Consider the following 27,747-nt stretch of genomic DNA (forward strand, 5'->3'; position numbering starts at 1 on the left):
ACAGGGACCAATTAGTAATAATCTTGCTTCTATTTCTTGATATCTTATGTTCTTATTAAGGGTAAACATTCCATTGGTTAGAGTCATACCTCATAAAATTCCTACTCCTAATCTGTACATTCCTGTTTTCATTGTCATGGGTCAAATTTAGTAAAAATATTATGTATTAACTATGAACCATTGTGTCCATAGAGCAACCTGGCATTAATTGTCATTCTAACTGTTGCTTTATGTTCAATCAGATTAGTTTATTATTTTATTTATTGTAAGTTGATTCATTCAATTTCATGTATTGTGGTTAAAGTTCATAATAAAACACAGCAAAATATCCTTGATGTAGTTCTTTTTTTTTCCGGAACTTTATTCTGTGCATTGATAAATGAGGTTATATTAAAAAAAATCTTTCCATTACCAAATGTCAATGGCAGTCAATAAATTAAAGGCCTTCTGGGTCCAAGCTAATCAGTACCGAATGAAGGTAAAGTTGTTGGAAATCCTCAGTTCCTAACTTAAATGAAGCAAATTGGAAGTGGAAGGATCTTGCCGATACTGACCCACACGTACTCACATGCAGGTAATAATTCCTTCTGCAATCGTCCATCTACCTATGAAATCAATGATCAAGGACACTTGTCTTTTCTCTCTCTTTCAAGAACACTTGTAACTAACCAGAAAGCAGCTAGGTCTTAATGAGTGCAGTTCTTTTCTTTGCAAATCTAATTTCTCTGATTAGGCTCTGCTTATGTTTACTCAAACAATGAGTTTTCAAAGACAATTGTGACCTGTCTTTGCTAGTTATAATTTAGTGTTATTTCCATGTGTATGTTTTTGTGCAGTATTTTGTGAATGTTTCTCTCCATTAAAGCTCTTAAAATAATGTGAGTTACTGCATAATTCTGAAATCACCTTTCACTTATGTTCATAAAATTTTGCTGTTTTACAAGTAAGGATTAAACTTTGTGTGTAACTTTATAGGCTTGTGCATATATCTATTTTTCAGCTAATTTACTTTTCAAATATTACAAAATTTACAAATCTAAAACACTAGCAAAGGGAGAGATTTTAACAGAATTAAAACCATTTATTAAATTACAACATCATTCAATAAAGTTTCTCAGCTTCTGGGTGATCTGAGTGTCTATCTTCAGTGTAAACCAGCATCTGCAGTTCCTTCCGACACATTTCTAACATGCTGTTGAATGTTAGCACTGGATTACATCACACGTGTTTCCATGTTAATATCAAGTCGTGAATATCTCATGTCTCTTTACTAAATATGATCTAACCGTACTTAATTATTATATGATGTTAATGGTGTCCACAAATCTAACTGACTGATTGAAAAGCTGCAGTAAGATTTGACTCCACATGCAATCTTTCAGTGGCTGAATCTCTTTAAGTTTTAATACAACTCTTTAACTGCTTTAAATTGGAAGAGGATAACTGCCCATACAAAAAGCTGTCTCAACATGCAGCTGGACTATTCAATTGACTTGTAGTTTCTGTCAGTCACAGCTGGATTCAGCACAAACAGTGGAAAATTGTTTGTAAATGGACTGTCACATTTAATTTCACTATGAAAAGCGTCATTGCATTATTACTCTGAATGTTACAGGCATACCAGGAAATAAGATGCATTTCTTCGAGAATTCAGAATTTTTTAATGCCTAAATGTTGTAGCTGGCATTCATATATTAAGTGAACAGCGCAAATGCACAATTGCAAAACAGAATTGATCATTTCTGCACATGGTTAAAAAGTATTACATGTAAAATAGGTTTCTAATTGCTCATAATTTACCCTCAAGTTCTTAAATTAGGAGCATTTATTATCAACAAATTGAAAAATTACTCTACAAACTAGAAATTCTTTTTAAAATTCTAATTTATAAGAATGCAAAATGTCAACTTTTTCAAATATTGGTGAACAAACTAAACCTGTGTCCTAAAAACAGATTATTAAATGAGCATTAATATATTCCCTCAGTGTTTGACACATATTTCTGTCAGTATACACAGTTGTAAGAAACCTCTATAACAATATAGTTATAAAAAATAATTGGCAGATTGATAAAAACTCAAGGATTCTAAAAACCCACAACTTTCCATCACAGGGGTAATGCTGATCCTACAGTGCTAAGCCTAAGAGGATAGGATGAGCACAGGAAAATCTTATTTAAAGGGGCAATTGAATACACCAAGAGCATCTTTAGTTTAGTTGAGTCTAGTTTGGAGATACAGCTTGGAAACAGGCCCTTAAGCCCACTGAATCCGTGCCCTCCAGCAATCACCCATACACTACTTCTATCCTACACACTCGGGACAATTTACAGAAGCCAATTAACCCACAAACCTGAATGTCTTTGGAATCTGGGAGAAAATCCGAGCACCCGGAGAAAATCCACATAGTCACAGGGGAAAATGTACAAACCCCGTACAGACATCACCCATAGTCAGGATTGAACCCTGGTCTCTGGCATTGTAGGGCAGCAACTCTACCACTGCACCACTGTGCACCACTTCACCAAACCATACCCCCCATATGGACAATTTAGGGATATACCATTAAGTACTCGCTCTCATCCATTGTACAGCATTGCAAACCCCTGCATCTGTCAAGCAGTGATTCCAGCAGCAGCCTAGATTCAAATCAGGCTACCTCTGGTACCTCACTTATCATACATATTGTGTTCTCAGGAACACTAACAGAGTCAGTGCTAAAGGAAGATAGACACAAAGTGCTGGAGTAACTCAGCAGGTCAAGCAGCATCTTTGGAGAAAAAAAAATGGGCGACGTTCTGGGTCGAGAATCTTCTTCAGACTGAGGCTGGGGGATTAGGGGATGGAGTGGGGAGTGGGGGAGGGGGTGGGGGTTGGAGGAGGTGAAGAGTTGGAGTTGAGAAATGACCAGGACCAATTAGGGCCAGCCATAAATGACCTCAGACAGGGTGTTGCCTGGTAGGTCCATTGTTGACTAAGGAAAGTGTGATCTCAAGAGAAACAATGAAGAACTGTGGAAGTGGTAAAACGACTGGGGAGAGGAAGGGGGCAAGGAGGGAGGGGGCAGGGGAGGGCAGTATGATTTGAATTTACTTAAAATGAGAGAATTCAATGTTCATACCACTGGGTTGTAAGTTACCCAAGCGAAATAAATATGAGGTGCGGTTCCTCCAATTTGCCTGTGGCCTCACTCCAGAGTTGGAATACCTTATGAATAGAGAGATGTGTTACCGGCAGTGCTGCTTTGTGTGGAACCCAGTATGGACTCACCCTCTGGATGTATTTCTGCCCAAGAACCTGGTAATTTAGATTTCGATTTTGAATCAGATATAGAGATACAGCGCGGAAACAGGCCCTTCGGCCAACCGAGTCCACGACGTCCAGCATTCATCCCACACACTAACACTATCCTACACACTCTGGGGACAATTTACAATTATACCAAGTCAATTAGCCTACAAACCTGTTCATCTTTGAAGTGTTTGGAGGAAACCGGAGCTCCTGGGGAAAACCCACACAGGTCACGGAGAGAACGTACAAACTCCATACAGACAGCATCCTTAGTCAGGATCGAACCCGGGACTCTGGCACTGTTAGGCAGAAACCGTTGCACCACCCTGGTGCTGGGAAATCTGGATGAACCCAGCAATGAATTGCCTGGTGTGTCTGTGTGGACAGGGTGCTGGCGAGTGTGCCGTTAGGTTGGTCAGGCATTGTGAGTTTGGGCCACTGCTGGGGATGCTGGGTGGTGTTGACAGACCACATGGACCTTACCGTCCCTCCCATCACCACCTATTGGATTTGATATAGAGTGATGCAGTGTGGAAACAGGCCCTTTGGCCCAACTTGCCAACATCGGCCAATATGTCCCAGCAACACTAGTCCCACCTGCCAGCATTTGGTCCATATCCCTCCAAACCTGTCCTATCCATGTACCTGTCTAACTGCTTCTTAAATGTTGGGATAGACCCTGCCGTAACTACTTCCTATGGCAGCTTGTGCCATACATCCACCACCCTTTGTGTGAAAAAGTTACCCCTCAGAGTCCTATTAAATCTTTTCCCCTTCACCTTAAAATGGCGACTTCTCGGCTGGTGAGAGCTGGGGTGGGGGGAAACACCAGCTTGCAAAACATCCGAGAGATCCTGAGTAACTGGAACACCTTCCCATCCTGTCAACGCCTAGATTAGGTGCTGCCTGTCCCCGGAAATGGTCCACACACAGTGTGCCAGAGTGCAGCCGTGAGCCTCAACATTCAGTGCTGAGTGGCTGCACCTTTCTGGTGGTGAATCTGTGGAACTCTGCCACAGAAGGATGTGGAGACCAGGTCAATGGATATTTTTAAGGCAGAGGTAAATAGATTCTTGATTAGTAATAGTGTCAGGGGTTATTGGGAGAACGCAGGAGAATGGGGTTGAGAGGGAAAGATAGATCAGCCATGATTAAATGGTGGAGTAGACTTGATGGGCTGAATGGCCTAATTCCGCTCCGAGAGCCTATGAACGTATGAACCATTGATCTTAAAGCCAGCCCTCACAGGCAGCCTGTCCACACTAGGCTATGGGCGACATTTTGCTGCACCGATGTCAGTGGAGGACAAGGTTGGTTTATATTTTACAAGTTACCAACATAACAGTGAGGAAGGCAGCATACATGGCAGATACCCAATGCTTGTGGCCTCAGTGGACTTCTCTTTGAAAATACTGTGGGTTTGTATCTGCGTCTTTTGACTGATGTTGTAATGAATCAGTGCTCTGTGGGGTAAAGCTAAGTGGGTACAAGTGTATGTCAATTCAGTTCAAGTTGATTAATGGTGACTTTAAATAGTTGATAAACTGCTACATGAATTTTAGCATTCACCTGCTAATATTTAAAAGGATGAAACAAGGATCTGTGCCTTTCTATTGTCTAAACTAATTGTAACAGTTAATATGAAAATAATTTAGCCTGCATTTTTTCCTCACGATTTCATACATGGGCTAAAAGCAATTAACAACTTCTACGTCTTTTTCTCAAGCAGATTGATGCAACTCTTTGATTCTGGAAACTTTTGTTCTGGTTTGTGTGTTCAGTTTGCTGATTAATGGGGCATTCATTTTCAGGACTGGCCTTCACTTCTATCACGGAGGAAAGCCGTTCTTCAAAAGAAACTGGAGAATTCCTTAGCATTTTTACAACTGGACATACAAACTGTCCTTTCTGTTTGAAATGTTCCCTTGCATGGGTCAGATAATTTGACTGAACATTACTTTCTTTCTTGAAGTAAACTACATAGCAGGTTGGAATGAAATGGCAACATAAAATACTATAGATTGATGCTAATATCGCAACTGATTCAATTATTGAGGAATATTTGTTCTTTACCACTTGAAGATATACAATTCCAAAAGAAATCCACACAATTAAGTAAACAAGCATGCTAAATGTGATCAATCTTGCCTCGTTATACAGTCTGGGGGCCTTTCTTCCTCTGTAAGCAAGAATGAAGCAGATAAAAGCAAGGAAAGCAATGTATCCCAACATTATTCCAAATGCTTCAAGGGACCCTTCATCACATTGCATCAAAATAATTTGGGGATTGAGTCTCCATTCCACAACCTTTGGAGGATTCAAAGATAACCACACTGTACAAATCACCACTTGAACTCCTGTGGTAAAAACTAGAATGGGGACTGGCTTATAAAAAAACTTGAGATGTTTACGGACAGTTGGATTAAAACTAAAAGCGAAGATGATCCTAAAAGATTTAATCAAAATGCAAGAAACACAAAGCGTAAAGCTGATGCCAAAAAGTGGTTGCCGGATATTACAAATGAGATTAGATGGCTCTCCAATAAACAATATAGAACTGACCAAACCAGCTACCAGTGATAACAGCATTATGGAACACATCCAACCTCCTGCAGCTTTCACAGCAGGTGTGCTCAGATGTTTTATAACCAATATGCTTACCACACACACAATAAGTTTTCCTAAAATGGCAAATATGATTAGCACAATAGAAAGGGGATTTCCCCATTGCAGATACTCCACAGTAGCATTTTGGCAAGTTGAACTTCCTGTATTGGACCATTGGTTTTCTGGGCAGTTCATACACTCGGTCGAATCTGCAGCAAGAAAGAAATATCATGTACACTGTGCACTGAATTTGTGAAACTGCATGATTTGAAATATTCTTGGTTCTTGGTTAAATGTAATTTGGTCATATTAAATGTAATTTCACGTGCTTGGCTACCAGCATGAAGTCTCATTCACTGTCAGTGCATCTTTGGAATTTGGCTAAATAATAAAATGCTTGACGTGCACTCCTTTCAGTCATGGCTTCTGCACAGGGAGCAAAAAATTGTAAAACTACTCACAACTAAATAAAGGCACAGAAGCAATTTACAGCTTACGATTATCGGTTCTGCAGTATAGTAGGAAGAGGCTGGTAATAGAAGTTTCAAACAGGGTTACATCATATAATGCTGTTGCTTTTTGACCCTGACCTTCGGGATAATGCACATCAGGCAAAGTTACCCTTTAGTCCACATAATTCTGAGGTATTAATCCAATGCCAATGATCACTTTTCCGTTATTGATATGTGTCAGAGGCATGGATTGTACTGAAATCAACCTCCCCATTGCTCTTTGTCATTGTGCTGCTAGCACAAAATAAGAATCTAAAACAGAACAAAACATCCTCAACCAATTGAATGATTTCTAATTTGCATTCACCACTAAAGAGAATATTATCTTGCATTTTCTATTATACTTCAAACACATATTTTTCTGTAATTTGCACACATCATGACCTAAATTTCACATCTATAAAACAGAACTACTGGGAGAGGGACTATTAAATATTTATACTAACTAGCAATTAATAACAGGCAGTCATCAAGTGCTATCAAGTGATATGAAGGAGGAATATCGATTAAAATATTTCAAAGGTTTTTGAAAATATTTTCAACCTTTCTTCTTACACTAATTCTAAAGTGACATTTTTGGTGCCAGAAATAGATTTTGTAGTATGATAAATTCCTAAAGTAACTTAATTAATCATAACTATTTCAGCAATATTACTCTTGGCATTTTATTAAAAACACTCATTGAGTTATTGAGGTTTTCAAACTTCACTGTGGACTGTTCAGCAATATAACAAGCAACTGTCTTCAGAGAGTTTCTGTGCTGTAAGTTTCAGAAATTATTTTATCATCGACAGCAAGAATTTCAAATGACAACCATGTCAGAATTGGTTACATACACAACAACCTTAATTTGTCCAAAGTCAATTTCAAAATTGAATTTACTTTATCTCAGAGACCACCTTATAAACTTCCTTTGCCAATTTTTCATCGGATTCTGCACCCTTTTCTAAATCCACAACCGTTTGAACCGATTAAAACATGAAAACCTTTTGCTCGCTGGAAAAGTGAGACCCTAAAGTATGCATGCTATAAAAGAAAGAAAATAATTAACTGCTTTCAAGACTGATATCCAAGCTTGGACCTCGGATTCAATAAAAATAATTTTGGTCCTGGTTTATAACTATTTGGAGACAATTATGAAGCAGCTTGTTAAAAGGCATCTGGTTCTAAATATAATTTGCAACCTTACAACCTGAATGTCCAATGATGTACCTAGTCCATAGTCTGCATATAACTTTATGACTTTAATAAATTATGTTGGATTTTCTTCCTACCATCCTGATACCTACCATTTTCTTTTGTGTAAGTTCCCGAAGTGCAGTTACTGCAATCGTAACAACAATTGTTTTCAGGTATAATTGTCTTTTTCTCTCCAGGTATGCAGGTTCTTGAGCAACGATAAGCTTCAGCCTATGAGAGACAAAAAGTGAAAATGCCTGAGTAACTAAAGGTTTTGCCTGTAACAGTACTCCTTGCAAGCTATTGCCTTAAGACATCTTTAGGAACAGTGGAGAAGAACAGTGAAAATATTTTTTAATGAAATAATTATGGGAGAATGGTGGTCGGTTTTTGCAAAATTCTCAGAGGAAATTCCTCAAACTGGATTTAAGTCACACTCATAAATATAATTCAAGCTTCTTTGCTTTGCCGATCAAGTAATTATGGGCAAGATTTTAAAAGGTCTGCAGAGTTGGCTATTCCACACCAGAATGGCCAATTGATGAAAAATTTATATATTACCTATTCCTGAAAAAAACAGCATTAAGATTATTAAATTGAGTTCCTGATGAACATAATCTATCAGAATTACAATTGGCTCATAAAATGTAGACACAAGGAACTGCAGATGCTGGTTTACAAAAAGGACACAAAATGCTGGAGTATAACTCTGCTGGTCAAGCACCATCTCCAGAATTGCTGCCTGATCCAATGGGTCACTTCAGCGCTTTGTGTCCTTAGAATCAGCTGGAGAGATCTTAAAGACTTGGTCAAATAATTCGGCCAAAGCCCTACAAGAAATTAAATTGAAGTACCAGATGCTGGAACTTATGAAGAAAATACAAAGGAAGCATGCAACCCAGGACACCATTAAAGTTTTAAATGGATTTCATATACAATGTTTTGGTTTAATTTCACTCAAATCATTCAATATGCCAGGATACCAGTAGTTAAAACATTAGAATATACCAAGTGTATGAATCAAGTTATCTTGATGGTTAATATGTTTACTTGCTTAGTTTAATTAATCTTTCCCATTGGAAACTGACATCCTCTATCACTTGGTATGACAAAATGCTGGAGTAACTCAACGGGTCAGGCAGCATCTCTGGAGAGAAAGAATGGGTGACGTTTCGGGTCGAGACCCTTCTTCAGACTGATGTCAGGGGAGGGGGCAGGACAATGAAAGGATATAGGTGGAGACAGGAAGACAGTGGGAGAACTGGGAAGGGGGAGGAGAAGGGAGGAATAGAGGAGCTATCTAAAGTTAGAGAAGTCAATGTTCATACCGCTGGGCTGTAAGCTGCCCAAGCAAAATATGAGGTGCTGTTCCTCCAATTTGTGGTGGGCCTCACTATGACACTGGAGGAGGCCCATGACAGAAAGGTCAGACTGGGAGGGGGAGTTGAAGTGCTCAGCCACCGGGAGATCAGGTTGGTTAAGGCGGACTGAGCGAAGGTGTTGAGCGAAACGATCGCCGAGCCTGCGTTTGGTCTCGCCGATGTAGAGAAATTGACATCTGGAACAGCGGATACAATAGATGAGGTTGGAGGAGGTGCAGGTGAACCTCTGCCTCACCAGGAAAGAATGTTTGGGTCCTTGGATGGAGTTGAGGGGGGAGGTAAAGGGACAGGTGTTGCATCTCCTGCGGTTGCAGGAGAAAATGCCTGGGGAGGGGGTGGTTTGGGTAGGAAGGGACGAGTGGACCAGGGAGTTACGGAGGGAACGGTCTCTGTGGAAAGCAGGAAGGGGAGGAGATGGGAAGATGTGGCCAGTAGTGGGATCCCATTCGAGGTGACAGAAATGTTGGAGGATAATTTGTTGTATACGCTGGCTGATGGGGTGGAAGGTGAGAACAAGGGGGACTGTCCTTGTTACGAATGGGTGGAGGGGGACCAAGAGCGGAGCTGCGAGATATAGAGGAGGCCCTAGTGAGAGCCCCATTTATAATGGAAGAGGGGAAGCCCCGTTTCCTAAAGAATGAGGACATCTCTGATGCCTTAGTGTGAAACACCTCATCCTGGGCGCAGATGCGGCGTAGACGGAGGAATTCGGAGTAGGGGATAGACTTTTCAGGAGACAAGGTGGGAAGAAGTGTAATCCAGATAGCTGTGGGAGTCAGTTGGTTTGTAGCAGATGTTGGTCACTAGTCTGTCTCCTATGATGGAGATGGTGAGATCCAGAAACGGTAGGGAGATGTCGGAGTTGGTCCAAGTATATTTAAGAGCTGGATGGAAATTAGTGATGAAATGTATGAAGTCAGTAAGTTCTGCATGGGTACAGGAGGTAGCACCAATGCAGTTGTCAATGTAGCGGGGGTAGAGTTCGGGGCCAGTGTACGTCTGGAACAGGGATTGTTCGACATATCTGACAAAGAGGCAGGCATAGCTAGGCCCCATGTGAGTGCCCATAGCTATGCTCACTTAATGCAATCTGGTTATACAATTGTGCTTGGATTTTTAGAAATATCCTTGCCTGCTGTTTTAGTTTTATTTTCCTCGTTGTTATCACAATATTTAATAATTTGAATTTTGCCTGTCATCCTTAAGAACAATGCAACAGATAACAAGATTTTTAATTCCAAATGATAGCTTTTTAATGTACAGTTAAAATATAGTAAATATATAACTTTTTGTAAAGTGCTTAAAATATTTTGAACCATTCACAACTCAACAATCTTCCTAAATTTTCACCTGAGTGTGAATTTGCAAATTACTGAAAGCTTAAAACCATTAAGAAGCTTTATACAATACAGAAGTACAGTTCTAATCCATATTATTTCGCAATATGTATTTAACATAAATTCTGCAGGGAAAAGGCATAAATTTAAATAAATACCTGGGCAATTTGGTTGAAATCAGCACTGATATTAATCAACTTTGTTGTCACATTGTAGTCACCAACTCTTACAAATCGTATAGAACCATTCATCAATTTCCAGTGTATGACGTCATAACCGCTTGAGTAATCTCCTGAACTGTCAAACTCAAATTGGCCATTTTCTGTCATAAACTTGACATTTTTCAATTCATTGATCAACTGTAAATGAAGCAATCGTCAATTATTTGAACTTGATATAGAAATGTTGAATACAGATTAGAAACATCATATTCCGGTTCTGGTAAATGCAAATTGCACAAGCTAAAGTGGGTCTTGGGTTAAGTAATGGATTCTTTTCAACAATGGATAGAATTTATATTAAGCAGGAAGAGTACTATTTGGCTTGGTTGTTCCTTACTTCCGTTAATATTCCAGTTTCTGGAAAGGAACTTCAACAGGATCTATGAGTTCCAGTTCTTCCAAAGTAGCAGCTCAGGAAAGCTGCTAACTTTGGAAAGCAGGGGTTCCCAGGAAGGAGTTTACTCATGCTTGTGGTGACAAAAACATATATTTCTTTAGGCAGGCATTATAGATCTTTTCATGGTTTTAAGTTTTTGCAAAGAAGGCAAAACTTCACTTCTTTCCAAGAAGAAGAGGATGGGAAGCTGCAAAAACCTTTACTAGTACCCCAGTTGTAAATCTCCAATTTTGGATAACTTTTTTTTCAGAAAATTACTAGTCAATAAAAAAGGACCAGATAGCTTAACACCGTGAACATTTCCAGCGAATCAGATAGGGCCACCGTGCCAAATGAACGTAATTGTATTTTTTGAAGAGGTGATTAAAGAATCTACTGGGGAATGTCTGTTGATGCTAATTATAAAGATTTTCAGAAGGGTTTTCATAAAATTTCTCAGTAACCCTAACCCTCCCTCTGTGTCACAGTGGCTCAAAGATGCAGTGTTTTTTCTTAAACTTGAGAAAATTAAATATACATTGAGGGGATGTACTGATAATTTTTTTCACAAATGGCAACATTTTTTGTCATACTTTACAGACTTGCAGGTTCTGCCGGACTAAGGGCTGGTTTGTTAAATTCTGTTATTTGTAGGTGCACTTTTCATTCTTAATTAGCCAGGGTGGGGTGGGCGGGATGGGTGAGGTGTGTGACTGATGGGATGTTTGGACTCTTGGAATTTTGCATTATTATTATTTTTAATTATTTCTATTTCTTTTATGTTTCTGTATATTCTTGTACTTTTCTTTTGTGTATTATTTGAGTGCTTCTTATTACAATGTCTCTTTTTTACTTCGTGTTGATTCATTTAAAATGTACATCTGTACGTTCATTGCTATGTCATTTAACTCTGTCCTGAATAAAAATATTTTAAATTTTTTTTTTTTTTAATTCTCAGTATGAAGATTCAATGATACTTTATTGTCACATATACCCTGGTAGGGTGAAATATTTTATGTTAGCTAAAATGTTATGTTAAAATGTTAGCTAAAGTTAAAGCTGATGGAACTGATGGTATGTCTTCGAACTGGTTTGAAATCTGCTGAGCAGCAGGAAACAGAGGCGGGTTATTGGTCAGGTATCAGCAGATGGCAACTAATGGATTCGCGTAATGACCTAGCCATGGATCTTCATGATACCTATAACCATCAGCTGATGGGACAAGAAACCAAATCCAAGTTTGCCTGCAACAGAGATATATTCGCCATTGTGAATATTGCAGATGGAATCATATTCATAAAGTAAGTGAGCAGACAAATTTGTGGCAAATGGATTATAGAGAAGACACATGGGAGGCTTCGTTTGATCTCAAAATAATGACATAAATTATATTCTAATTTGATGCAGTGAGGGTTCAAAGGAAAATGTTCAAAAAAGTTGATGGAATGTTGGCCTTCAAATCTGGAAGACTTAAGTACGAGGTGGAGAGGTTATGCTGCCATCAATAAAAGCCTTAGAGTATGGCAAAATAGTTCTGAGGAGGATATAGAGTCACGAGGAATTGCAGATGCGAGTTTTACAAAAAAGGGCAAAAGGTGCAGGACTAAGTCAGCGGGTCAGGCAACATGTCTGGAAAACATGGATAGATGATGTCTGGAAACATCACATATCCATGTTCTCCAGAGATGCAGCCTGACCCGCTGACTTATTCCAGCACCTTGTGTCTTTTTCTAAGAAAGATATGTTGGCCTAGGAGAGAGTGCAATATTTAGTTTAATTTACTTTACTTTACTTTATTATAGTCACGTGTACCAAGGTGCAATGAAAAGGTTTCCAATCAAAGGAAAGACTGTACGTGACTACAATCAAGCCGCCCACAGTACACAAAAAAATATAAAGGGTACAACATTTAGTGCAAAGATATAACATTGAAGTCCGATAGAGTCCAATTAAAGATAGTTCAAAAGTCTCCACTGAGCTAGATGGGTGGTCAGAAATGCACTCTAGTTGATGAGAGGAATGCTCAGTTGCCTGACAACAGCTGGGAAGAAACTGTTCCTGAATCTGAAGGTTTGCATTTTCAAACTTCTGTACCTCGCGTCTGATGGGATTAGACTGGTCCTTGATTATGCTGGCAGCCTTGCCGAGGCAGAGTGAAGTGTAGTTTAAACTGAGGTTACATAAATTAGGGGTTTGTTCCATTTAAGTTAGCAGGTAATGGACAATTTGGCCAAAATTTGTCAAGATATTAAAACAGACCTTCTCTGCTAATTAGTGAGCCTTTGACTAGCAGGGGTTCACAACCTTTTTCATCCCGTTTACCCCTAGCAACTTTTTGAAAGTAAATTTACCCCCACTCTGTTTCGTTCAGTAATTTGAGCTTACACTTCTACCATAATAAAGCAACTGACAAAGGAAAAATTTAAAAATACTGTTTTTAACATTATTATTTTAAGTTCAAATAACAATAATGGTAGGTGAAATGTACCCCCTGGGGGTATATTTATCCCAGGTTGGGAACCCTTGGACGAGTGGGTATTGTTTAAACAATGAAACCAGCCCTTTTAGGAGTGAAAAAATACAATGCTGGAGTAACTCAAGTCAGACAGCATTTCTGGAGAAAATGGATAGGCAATGTTTCAGGTCAGACCCTTCTTCTAACTTGAAACTTCACTATACATGTCCTCCAGCAATGCTGCCTGACCTGCTGAGTTACTCCAGCACTTTGTATGCTTTTACTGCAGATCCCCATGTCAACCTTTAGGAGTGGTTGAGATACTCTACTCAGAGCAGTTAGGGCTTTTGAACTCACTGTCTGAATGGATGATGGAGGAAAAGACCCTCTCTACACTTTGGGTATGGACTGGACACCCCTCTGAACTGCAAGAGCATGGATATGGTGCTGGAGGGTGGGAGATAGGCTGGATAGTTCTATTTTGACTGGTACAGACAGAATGGGCTGAATGGGCCTAGAATCATGAATTTTCTCTGATTCCATGAGTCAAATAGATTGTACAAATCAAGTACAAACATGTAGTGGACTTCAGGGGTACGAGTATTTGAGGAAAGAAATTTGAAGACGAGGTAGACAATAGGTGCAGGAGGAGGCCATTCGGCCCTTTGAGCCAGCACCGCCATTCAATGTGATCATGGCTGATCATTCTCAATCAGTACCCCGTTCCTGCCTTCTCCCCATACCCCCTGACTCCACTATCCTTAAGAGCTCTATCCAGCTCTCTCTTGAATGCATTCAGAGAATTGGCCTCCACTGCCTTCTGAGGCAGAGAATTCCACCTCTGGATTTCTGTGGATTATTTTAGAAACGGACCTGGCATCATGTTTGGTACAGACATTGTGGGCCGAAGGGGCTGCTCCTGTGCTGGACTGTTCTATGTTCTATGTCCTAATAGTAATGAAGCAGCAAATGTCTTAATGAAGTGAAATATGGAAGAGTAATCCCAGTTATGAAAGTCCTGGAACAATAACGCTGGAAGGTGAAGGTCTGGCGGCAAGGAAGTGCAGTAGTGTGTTAATGTTTTAGAGATGCCTGGCTATTACACAAAGAAACCTAATATCTTTACCTGCCATGGTGGAAAATCAAAATTTCTATTGCACGTTTGTTGAGTACAATTGAGTAGTCTCTGAAGGGCATTAACAATAGCATTGATTGTTAAGTATACACCATAGTTAAACGCGTTATTGGTCTTTCCAATTATCCTGTTATCTTCATGATTGTCATTTGACTGTGAACTTGTGTTACTACGTGCAATGCTTAAAAATTCTTTCATATAATCGTTGGCATTGTTCGGATGTGCCAGCAACTGTTTCAAGTGTTCATTAAAATTTGGAATAGTTCCACTTTTGAATGTAAAGCCCAAAATAGTTCCTACTTTTTCGATCTGCATCATGTTGGCAACCATTCCAGAATGGGACCAGGCTTCACTGGCAATCCAGGTTTTATTTACTTTTCTTTCGATCAATAATGCAAACAGTTTGCTGATATCATTTGACCTAATAAATGCGACTATAACTTGTGCAGTTGAATTCTGAATTTTTTTTGCAGCTTCTGTGATCTTATTGTCCTGTTTGTCACCACTCACAGTAGGGATCAAAAAACGAAAATCAACACATATATTCTGATTCTGTGCATGTAGGATAAAACTGTTTAGTGCTGACTGCCCGTAATCATCTTCAGTTGCAATGACTGCAACCCAGTTCCAGTTGAAATGTACAATCAATTGGGCAATGGCCATTATTTGATACTTGTCACTAGGGACAGTCCGGAAAAATGATGCAAACTTTGTTTTGTCACTGAGTATTTCTGCCGATGCAGCGTAAGCTACCTGTCAAGAGTCAAGGAGAGAGCAATGTTAAAAGATAAAAACAATTTTTTATGTACTTGAAAATGTTGATAAATGCAATAGACAATAGACAATAGACAATAGACAATAGGTGCAGGAGTAGGCCATTCAATGTGATCATGGCTGATCATTCTCAATCAGTACCCCGTTCCCGCTTTCTCCCCATACCCCCTGACTCCGCTATCCTTAAGAGCTCTATCTAGCTCTCTCTTGAATGTATTCAGAGAATTGGCCTCCACTGCCCTCTGAGGCAGAGAATTCCACAGATTCACAACTCTGACTGAAAAAGTTTTTCCTCATCTATGTTCTAAATGGCCTACCCCTTATTCTCAAACTGTGGCCCCTGGTTCTGGACTCCCCCAACATTGGGAACATGTTTCCTGCCTCTAATGTGTCCAACCCCTTAATAATCTTATATGTTTCGATAAGATCCCCTCTCATCCTTCTAAATTCCTGTGTATACAAGCATAGTCGCTCCAGTCTTTCAACATATGACAATCAAATCTTCTTTTAAGCAAATACCAATAATGTGAGGATATCAACATAAAAACAAAGACCTCCAGATGCCGGTTAATACACAAGAGGACACAAAGTGCTGGAGTAACTCAGTAGATCAGGCAGCATCTCAGGGGAACATGGACAGGAACGTTTCAGGCCGAGAGGAAATGAATCAACCCAAAACATAACCTGTCCATATTCTCCAGAGATGCTGCCAGCAGTTACTCCTGCACTTTGTGTCCAAATATATGAGTCAAGAGTCAAGAGTGTTTTATTGTCATATGTCCCAGATAGAACAATTAAATTCTTACTTCCTGCAGCACAACAGAATACATAAACAAAGTATACTGTAAACAATATGATAAACGAGAGAGAAAAAAAGTTCAGTGTGTATATACACATACTCACAAGTACTCACAAGTACGTACACACACACACACACACACACACACACACACACACACACACACACACACACACACACACACACACACACACACACACACACACACACACACACACACACACACACACACACACACACACACACACACACACACACACACACACACACACACACACACACACACACACACACACACACACACACACACACACACACACACACACACACACACACACACACACACACACACACACACACACACACACACACACACACACACACACACACACACACACACACACACACACACACACACACACACACACACACACACACACACACACACACACACACACACACACACACACACACACACACACACACACACACACACACACACACACACACACACACACACACACACACACACACACACACACACACACACACACACACACACACACACACACACACACACACACACACACACACACACACACACACACACACACACACACACACACACACACACACACACACACACACACACACACACACACACACACACACACACACACACACACACACACACACACACACACACACACACACACACACACACACACACACACACACACACACACACACACACACACACACACACACACACACACACACACACACACACACACACACACACACACACACACACACACACACACACACACACACACACACACACACACACACACACACACACACACACACACACACACACACACACACACACACACACACACACACACACACACACACACACACACACACACACACACACACACACACACACACACACACACACACACACACACACACACACACACACACACACACACACACACACACACACACACACACACACACACACACACACACACACACACACACACACACACACACACACACACACACACACACACACACACACACACACACACACACACACACACACACACACACACACACACACACACACACACACACACACACACACACACACACACACACACACACACACACACACACACACACACACACACACACACACACACACACACACACACACACACACACACACACACACACACACACACACACACACACACACACACACACACACACACACACACACACACACACACACACACACACACACACACACACACACACACACACACACACACACACACACACACACACACACACACACACACACACACACACACACACACACACACACACACACACACACACACACACACACACACACACACACACACACACACACACACACACACACACACACACACACACACACACACACACACACACACACACACACACACACACACACACACACACACACACACACACACACACACACACACACACACACACACACACACACACACACACACACACACACACACACACACACACACACACACACACACACACACACACACACACACACACACACACACACACACACACACACACACACACACACACACGCTACAAGGCCTTCCACGCCCGCACCTCCAGACTCAGGAACAGCTTCATTCCCAGGGCCATAGCTGCTATGAACCGGTCCTGCTGAGCCGGATGGTCACATCGCACAGTGAACCGGCACAGACCTATTTGAACTTTATACTGTTTTAAAACTGTTTCTAATTTTGTTTCACTGGGTTGTATAAATTTATACTGATTAGCTAATTAATTTATTGCATCGTATGGAAGGTGCATTCCCAATCTCGTTGTACCCCTGTACAATGACAATAAAGATGTATTGTATTGTATTGTATTGTATTGTGTGCGAGTGTGTACTTGTGAGTATGTGTATATACACACACTGAACTTTTTTATACCCAAAAAGCAATATTGTTTTATAATTACTGAGGAAAGAAATTAGGAGAAAAAAATAGTGCTATTTTATTCCTGGTTTAGTTATTTTGCTGACATTGAGTTCAATGCAAAAATGACATAGTAGTATTGGATATTTTCTATCAAGCCTTTCTCAGTCAGGTTATAGATCAGACTGATGTAAGTAGTTTCAACTTACCAACTTACAACAAACAAATCTTGTGGGCAATCTCCAATTTCAAATCATCCTACCCTTTAAAATTGTGAGAATACTGATTCAAATAAAATTGTAACAGAAAGCTGGAAAGCTATAAGATAGAAATAGTGCAGAAAAGATTTACAAGGATGTTACCATGACTTGCCAGCCTGAGCTATAGGGAGAGATTGGGCAAGCTAAAACTTTATTCCTTAGTGCACAAGAGACTAAGGGGTAATCTTACAGAGGTATATAAGATCATGATAGGAATAGACAGGATGCATCCACAGTCTTTTACCCAGATTAGGTGAATCAAAAACCAGAACCTTCTTGGCCATTGCTTCGATATGGCAGGTACAGGACAAATTGCTGGGGATATTTACTCCTAATAACGAAGCTTTCAACCATCTCTACTTTTGTGCCATCAATGTTTAGGATGGGTTTAGGAAAGTGAAATCATGCTTGACAAGTCTTTTTATGTGTTTTTGAAGTGGTCACCAACAGAATAGACAAGAGCATGCCAAATGATGCAGTGTAATTGGAATTTTCAGGCGGCTTTGATAAACGACTATTGACTATTGAGATTGTAACTTGAGGTAATATACTGGCATGGATTGGAGTTTTATTAATGGACAAAAAGCAGAATGGAAATAAATTCTTGGATTTGGTTGGGCTAGTCATAGCCAAACAGCATACGTATGATAGATTGAATGGCCTCTGCAGTAAATTTTCAATAGATGGAAGTATGATTCCCCTTTCAAGTTTGGTTTAGTTTTGTTTAGAGATACAGTGCAGTAACAGGCCTTTTTGCCCACCGAGTCTGCGCTGACCAGTGATCCCTGCACATTAGCACTGCCCTACATACACTTGGGACGATTTACGATTTTACCAAGCCTACAAACCTGTACATCTTTGGAGTGTTAGAGGAAACCGGAGCTCCCGGGGAAAACCCACGCAGGTCAGGGGAAGAACATACAAACTCCGTATAGACAAGCACCTGTAGTCAGGACCCAGATCTCTGGTGTTTTAAGGCAGCAACTGTAACGCTGCACTACACTGCCCACACTGACCTTAATTTGTCCATCTCTAGCTGGCACAGTCTTGTCAAACACTTTTCAAGCATAGCAAGGGGAGGAAATTAAATGCCACCCTTGCTCCCGATGACCATATCTCAAAAATGAATTACGATATCTCACAGGTGAGAAACAAATAACTACTTTCACTTATTAAAATCTAAACATACATACCTGTGGGATGAGGTAAAGGTTCAACAGTCTTGCAATCACAATTGTGATTTCTGAGAACAAACTCGCCACAACCACTTTTGCAGCAGGTACATAGTCTGTGTAATTGCAGTGAACTTCAATGCTATTTTCCGAGGAATTAAATTTTGAAAGGAATTTCATAGTGGCTTGTACTGCAGCGACGACATCAGTGCAGCTGTCATGAATTTCATATCCTAATTTGATGCCTGGTAGCATGGAAGAATTGTTTATTTGCTGGATAACGTGTACCATAGCCTGGGCCATGATGAAATGGTTAAATCGAAATCTAGGAAGATTATAAAAACACAACGATTTTACCCTTATTTTGAATGCATTTTGTCAAATATTTTCTCCACATTTTATGAACGAATCGTTAAGTTTAACAGTTTTTATATTCCATCTTGTGTGATTGTTAGACAGTTTTTTTTCATCTTTAAGTACTAACGGTAGGAATTATTTGTTTGCTCAGGAACCTCTTCTGAAGGGTGGTGAATCTCTGGAATTCTCTGTCCCTGAAGAATAGGGAGGCTGGTTCATTGGGGATATTTAAAGAGAAAGTAGAACATCTATTGAAGGAACAGGAAATTAAGGGCTATGGGGAATTGGCACAAATGATGAATGGAGGGTTGGGTAGATCTGCCATGATCATATTAAATAGTGGGGCAGGCATGAGGGGCCTTGTGGTCAATTCCTGCCTCAGTTTTCTTATGTTCTTATGTATTCATTGGGAAATATGTATTTGTATCTGTTATTTCTATTGAATGACCTAAATGTGGTGGGATTAGTGCAGAACCAAGATAACATTGTGCTTGCTAATCTAGCAACATATTTATATAGTGCCTTTAATATGACAAATTATTCTGAGTGACTTCAAAGCTATCAAACAAAAATGCTACTGTAGGCAGTATTAAGGAAGCTGACCAAAAGCTTGGTTAAAGAGATTGATTTGAACAGAAGAAATAGCGATTGCGAAAGATTATTTACCCCTTTGTGCCTGCTTCACCATTCATTAAGATCATGGACAATCCTTTATCTCAGTACCACTTTCTCTTGGCCTGTCTATATCTCCTTGAAATGTTTCTGCATCCTCCTTATAGATAATACTGCAGTATCATATTACACTTGATCCACGTACACAAATCATTGATATAGTGTGTGAACAGCTAGGAACTCTGTACCAAGACATTCAGTACCCTACTATTTACAATCTGTTTATTTCTTCTCTGTGTTTTCAATCCATTAACTCATCCACAATCCATATTGGTATACTACCAACAATACTGTGCACCCTGATTTTGTTTAGACAATAGACAATAGACAATAGACAATAGGTGCAGGAGTAGGCCATTCAGCCCTTCGAGCCAGCACCGCCATTCAATGCGATCATGGCTGATCACTCTCAATCAGTACCCCGTTCCTGCCTTCTCCCCATACCCCCTCACTCCGCTATCCTTAAGAGCTCTATCCAGCTCTCTCTTGAAAGCATCCAACGAACTGGCCTCCACTGCCTTCTGAGGCAGAGAATTCCACACCTTCACCACCCTCTGACTGAAAAAGTTCTTCCTCATCTCCGTTCTAAATGGCCTACCCCTTATTCTCAAACTGTGGCCCCTTGTTCTGGACTCTCCCAACATTGGGAACATGTTATCTGCCTCTAATGTGTCCAATCCCCTAATTATCTTATATGTTTCAATAAGATCCCCCCTCATCCTTCTAAATTCCAGTGTATACAAGCCCAATCGCTCCAGCCTTTCAACATACGACAGTCCCGCCATTCCGGGAATTAATCTAGTGAACCTACGCTGCACGCCCTCCATAGCAAGAATATCCTTCCTCAAATTTGGAGACCAAAACTGCACACAGTACTCCAGGTGCGGTCTCACCAGGGCCCGGTACAACTGTAGAAGGACCTCTTTGCTCCTATACTCAACTCCTCTTGTTACGAAGGCCAACATTCCATTGGCTTTCTTCACTGCCTGCTGAACCTGCATGCTTCCTTTCATTGACTGATGCACTAGGACACCCAGATCTCGTTGAACTCCCCCTCCTCCTAACTTGACACCATTCAGATAATAATCTGCCTTTCTATTCTTACTTCCAAAGTGAATAACCTCACACTTATCTACATTAAACTGCATCTGCCATGTATCCGCCCACTCACACAACCTGTCCAGGTCACCCTGCAGCCTTATTGCATCTTCCTCACAATTCACACTACCCCCCAACTTAGTATCATCTGCAAATTTGCTAATGGTACTTTTAATCCCTTCGTCTAAGTCATTAATGTATATCGTAAATAGCTGGGGTCCCAGCACCGAACCTTGCGGTACCCCACTGGTCACTGCCTGCCATTCCGAAAGGGACCCATTTATCCCCACTCTTTGCTTTCTGTCTGTTAACCAATTTTCTATCCATGTCAGTACCCTACCCCCAATACCATGTGCCCTAATTTTGCCCACTAATCTCCTATGTGGGACCTTGTCGAAGGCTTTCTGAAAGTCGAGGTACACCACATCCACTGACTCTCCCTTGTCAATTTTCCTAGTTACATCCTCAAAAAATTCCAGTAGATTTGTCAAGCATGATTTCCCCTTCGTAAATCCATGCTGACTCGGAACGATCCCGTTACTGCTATCCAAATGCTCAGCAATTTCGTCTTTTATAATTGACTCCAGCATTTTCCCCACCACTGATGTCAGACTAACTGGTCTATAATTACCCGTTTTCTCTCTCCCTCCTTTCTTAAAAAGTGGGATAACATTTGCTATTCTCCAATCCACAGGAACTGATCCTGAATCTATAGAACATTGAAAAATGATCTCCAATGCTTCCACTATTTCTAGAGCCACCTCCTTAAGTACTCTGGGATGCAGACCATCAGGCCCTGGGGATTTATCAGCCTTCAGTCCCATCAGTCTACCCAAAACCATTTCCTGCCTAATGTGGATTTCCTTCAGTTCCTCCATCACCCTAGGTTCTCCAGCCCCTAGAACATTTGGGAGATTGTGTGTATCTTCCTCAGTGAAGACAGATCCAAAGTAACGGTTTAACTCGTCTGCCATTTCTTTGTTCCCCATAATAAATTCCCCTGCTTCTGTCTTCAAGGGACCCACATTTGCCTTGACTATTTTTTTCCTCTTCACGTACCTAAAAAAACTTTTGCTATCCTCCTTTATATTATTGGCTAGTTTACCCTCGTACCTCATCTTTTCTCCTCGTATTGCCTTTTTAGTTAACTTTTGTTGCTCTTTAAAAGAGTCCCAATCCTCTGTCTTCCCACTCTTCTTTGCTATGTTATACTTCCTCTCCTTAATTTTTATGCTGTCCCTGACTTCCCTTGTCAGCCACAGGTGTCTCTTACTCCCCTTAGAGTCTTTCCACCTCTTTGGAATAAATTGATCCTGCAACCTCTGCATTATTCCCAGGAATACCTGCCATTGCTGTTCTACCGTCTTCCCTGCTAGGGCCTCCTTCCAATCAATTTTGGCCAGCTCCCGCCTCATGCCTCTGTAATCCCCTTTGCTATACTGTAATACCGACACTTCCGATTTTCCCTTCTGCCTTTCCATTTGCAGAGTAAAACTTATCATGTTGTGATCACTGCCTCCTAATGGCTCTTTTACCTCTAGTCCCCTTATCAGATCAGGATCATTACACAACACTAAATCCAGAATTGCCTTCTCCCTGGTAGGCTCCAGTACAAGCTGTTCTAAGAATCCATCTCGAAGGCACTCTACAAACTCTCTTTCCTGGGGTCCATTTCCAACCTGATTTTCCCAGTCTACCTGCATGTTGAAATCTCCCATAACCACCGTAGCATTACATTTTTGACACGCCAATTTTATCTCCTGATTTAACTTGCACCCTAAATCGAGGCTACTGTTTGGGGGCCTATAGATAACTCCCATTAGGGTCTTTTTACCCTTACAATTTCTCATTTCTATCCATACTGATTCAACATCTCCTGATTCTATGTCACCCCTTGCAAGGGAATGAATATCATTCCTTACCATCAGAGCAACCCCACCCCCTCTGCCCACCTGTCTGTCTTTTCTATACGTTGTGTACCCCTGAATATTCAGTTCCCAGCCCTGGTCCTCTTGTAGCCATGTCTCAGTGATCCCTACAACATCATACTTGCCCATGACTAACTGAGCCTCAAGCTCATCCACTTTATTTTTTATACTACGCGCATTTAAGCACAACACTTTAACTTCTGTATTTACCTCCCCTCTCACATCGTTCACAATTGGCCCTGCCCTTAATTTCTTTTCCGCTCTAGAACTTCTGTTCCCATTCTTCCGAGAGTCTTTTGCAATATCTCCTGTATTCCCTTTTACCTCATCTTCATATTCACAATTTGTTAACCCCTCCCCCCCACTACTTAGTTTAAAGCCACAGGTGTCACACTAGCAAACCTGCCTGCCAGAATGTTTGTCCCCCTGCTGTTAAGATGCAACCCGTCCCTTTTGTACAAGTCACCCCTAGCCCAGAAGAGATCCCAGTGGTCCAGAAATCTAAATCCCTGCTCTCTGCACCAGTCCCTCAGCCATAAATTCATACCCTCTATCTCTCTGTTCCTGGCCTCACCAGCACGAGGTACCGGTAGCAGTCCAGAGATAACTACCTTCGACGTCCTACTTCTCAGCGTTTTTCCCAACTCTCTAAACTCCCGCTGTAGCACCTCCTTCCTCTTCCGCCCGACGTCATTCGTGCCCACGTGCACAACGACTTCAGGTTGATCGCCTTCCCTCGCTAGGATTTTCTGAAGCCGGTCTGTGATGTGTTGAACCCTGGCACCAGGGAGGCAACAGACCATCCTCAAGTCCCTCCTGCTGCCACAGAATCTTCTGTCCGTCCCTCGGACTATGGAGTCACCGACCACTACGGCTCTTCCAGACTTCGGTCTCCCCTGTCGTGTATCCTTGCCAACAGGTCCGCCACTCGGACTGGAAACGTCTTCTGCCCCGACAGTTCCCAAGAGGGTATACCTATTTGCAATAGGCACAGCCACTGGGGTCTCCTGTAGTCCACGTCCACTCCCCCCGGAAACAGTCTCCCACCTTCGCTCGACCTGGACCCTTGGCGTGACAGCCTCACAATAGGTCCTGTCGAGGAAACTCTCGCATTCCCGGATGGCCCTGAGGTCATCCAACTGCCTCTCCAACTCCACCACACGTCCCTTCAGGAGCTGCACCTGGACACAGTTCTTGCAGGTGTAGCTCCCAGAAGCTCCCGCGACGTCCCTGTCTTCCCACATCCTGCAGGAAACACACCGCACCAACTTTTCCGCCATCACCTTGTGCCTATAACCAGCTCTGGCTTAAAACAATGGTATCCTCCTCACCTCAGCCTCCTCGCCGAAGACTCGCACTTTTCTCACTGGGCACTTCCCTCACTGGGCGCTGCACCTGAACAGGGCTGCACCCTTTTGTGAGCCTTGCTTATATCACCAATTTAAATTGCCTGATTGTCCAATTTACCTGACTTCCCACTTAAACTGCCTGTTGAACTGTGATTAGCACTTACTTTACTGCTCAGCCAACGGGCGTCCTTGCTCTGCTCCCGGACTTTTCAAATTGCCTACTACTTCCTTTTGGCGCTCTTTTTAAACTGCCTGTTGAACTGTGATTAGCACTTACTTTACTGCTCAGCCAACGGGCGTCCTTGCTCTGCTCCCGGACTTTTCAAATTGCCTACTACTTCCTTTTGGCGCTCTTTTTAAACTGCCTGTTGAACTGTGATTAGCACTTACTTTACTGCTCAGCCAACGGGCGTCCTTGCTCTGCTCCCGGACTTTTCAAATTGCCTACTACTTCCTTTTGGCGCTCTTTTTAAACTGCCTGTTGAACTGTGATTAGCACTTACTTTACTGCTCAGCCAACGGGCGTCCTTGCTCTGCTCCCGGACTTTAATTATCTCTTGTGTAGCACCTTATTGAATGCCAAATGCAAAATCAACTGATTTATTCATATTTATTCTGATAGTTATAACTTTAAAATAGTCAAATTAATTTGCCAAATCTGATTTCATTTTCATAAATCCAGGTTGACTCCGTTGAATTTTATTATTATTTTCTAAATGCTGCCTCCCAATCTGTTGGACATCATCTAGAATCCATGGAATTTTAAAATATGTCAAGTAATGCATCACTAGTTCCATAGCCATTTCCTTCAAAACCCTCACTGATCCTGCAGGGTTATTGTCTTTCACTGTCATTCATTCTCCAATAATAATGTTTATTGCTAACTTCCTTCAGCTATTTATTCACTCACATCTCATAAATGAGATATAAGACAAGTAAAGACAAAACATTTTTGAGTACTTTATAATGTTTTTATTTCTCAACGTAATTTTCCCCGTTTCATTCTGTAAGGGCCCACCCATAGCTGGTTTATAACCCTGTTGGCTGGTTTATAACAAAAAATGTTTATATACCTATTTAACCTCTTATAGTTGTTTCTTTTGTGTTCGTACTTCCACATTCTACTTTCTCTTTCATTGACGGTCCCTCTTATTCAGAAATTTTCTTTGGCATCAAGCTTTTTTTGGCATTGCAAGCTCTCGAGTTTGATCTCCCTTTTTTTGAGCCAGAGCTATTCCCTGCTGGGCTTCATGCCTGAAGGGTTTTTTTTTATATTACTTGAAAGCTATGTAAACTGCTACACACCTAAAAATTGCTGAGATCCCTGGTCTCTTGTTCGTCTGCCACCTTGTCCCAAAGTTCATTTTTCTGCCTTAGTACCACTTCCTCTTTAAAGACACCCGTTAAAATCTCATTATTTGACCAAGCATTCCATCATCAGATCTAAAACCTCCCTATATTACACAACATTACATTTTGTTTGGGATTGTACCTGAAAAGCTTCTTAGGATGTTTTATATTAAGAATAATATATAAATGTAAATGGTTGTTATGGATTCCATGTGCTTCAAAAATGTAAGGCGCACTCCTTTTAGAACAGTTGCATTACACAGTTTGTTTAAGAAAGGAATTGCAAATGCAAAATATAAATAGGTGGTTTCTGATGCGCTCATCGAAAGCATGTACAAACCATGTACAAAATGATGAGAGGAATAGATCAGGTAATGGGAATAGATCGGGTAGACGCACAGAGCCCAGAGTAGGGGAATTAAGAACAAGAGGACATAGTTTTAAGGTGAGGGAGGAAATATTTAATAGGAACCTGAGGGGTAACATTTTTCACATGGGTGATGGGTGTATGGAACGACCTGCCAGAGGAAGTAGTTGAGAAACATTTTTCTTGAGAAGCATCACAACGTTCAAGAACCATTTAGGCAGGTACATGGATAGAAGAGGTTTAGAGGGATATGGGTCAAATGCATGCAGGTAGGACTATTGTAGGTAGAACATGTTAGTCCGTGAGGGCACATTGGGCCAAAGGGACTGTTTCCACGCCATATGACGCTATGATTATGACTCTATTACTCAATGAACCCAATATGTACAGGGATGGGAGAGGTTGCAGGTTCATTTGTTATAGTCGAGAGAATCTGGCTATACTCCACTGGCTGGTCAACATTCTGGGGCATTGTAAAGTTCTGACAGACAACATCAAAATGCCTTTCTTACTTAGTTCCTTTAAAACATCTTTAAGATAATTGAAACTAACCCCTCTTAAAAATACAATAACAAAAATCAAAGGGAAAGCTAGTGTAGATTGATGCACACTTACTCCGAGCAGCTTAATGTTCCTGGTTGTGTTCGGTTTACTAACTCCACTTTTCCATGGATTGGAAAGATCCCACCAATGATGATGTCTCCTGGAGCACTGATTACTACAGGCTGATGAGAGTTATCACAGAGTCTGATTGCACATAAAACTGAGAGCCAACAAATAAAGATGAGTATTGTAAGTGTGGAAATCATGTTTAACAACTCAGCAGGTAGATTCGGAGTTTAGATGAGGCACATTTGTACTCGCAGCTGAATACATCGTGATGTAACACGACCCATTTTTGGGAGGAGCTACTCTTGTATTAAATTTCCTACTGTAAAATTATTTTCACATATGAAATTAGCTGTGTTTTTCATAGTATTTGTCTGGCTATTATAATGTTTGGAATATCCCAAGACCATAGTAGGTGCATGGAAATAGCGTTTATTTCCCTTTATTGTTTATTTTAAATGAATCTGTTGAAATATGAGAGGGAAATTTAACACAACACTTTG

General features: G+C 41.0%; 1 protein-coding gene across 1 annotated transcript; it reads right to left on the bottom strand.

Moving 5' to 3' along the window:
• Positions 1 to 4,988: 4,988 nt before the first annotated feature.
• LOC144590072 (G-protein coupled receptor family C group 6 member A-like) lies at positions 4,989 to 27,444 on the bottom strand. The gene is made up of 6 exons (XM_078394939.1): positions 27,251 to 27,444; positions 19,532 to 19,839; positions 14,486 to 15,243; positions 10,466 to 10,666; positions 7,699 to 7,819; positions 4,989 to 6,106 (listed from the first exon to the last, which is right to left on the bottom strand). Exons 1-6 carry the CDS (start codon positions 27,442 to 27,444, stop codon positions 4,989 to 4,991), a joined length of 2,700 nt encoding a protein of 899 aa, XP_078251065.1.
• Positions 27,445 to 27,747: the final 303 nt, after the last annotated feature.

This window comes from Rhinoraja longicauda, unplaced genomic scaffold (genome assembly GCF_053455715.1).
Source record: "Rhinoraja longicauda isolate Sanriku21f unplaced genomic scaffold, sRhiLon1.1 Scf000114, whole genome shotgun sequence".
Taxonomy (NCBI): Eukaryota; Metazoa; Chordata; class Chondrichthyes; order Rajiformes; family Arhynchobatidae; genus Rhinoraja; species Rhinoraja longicauda.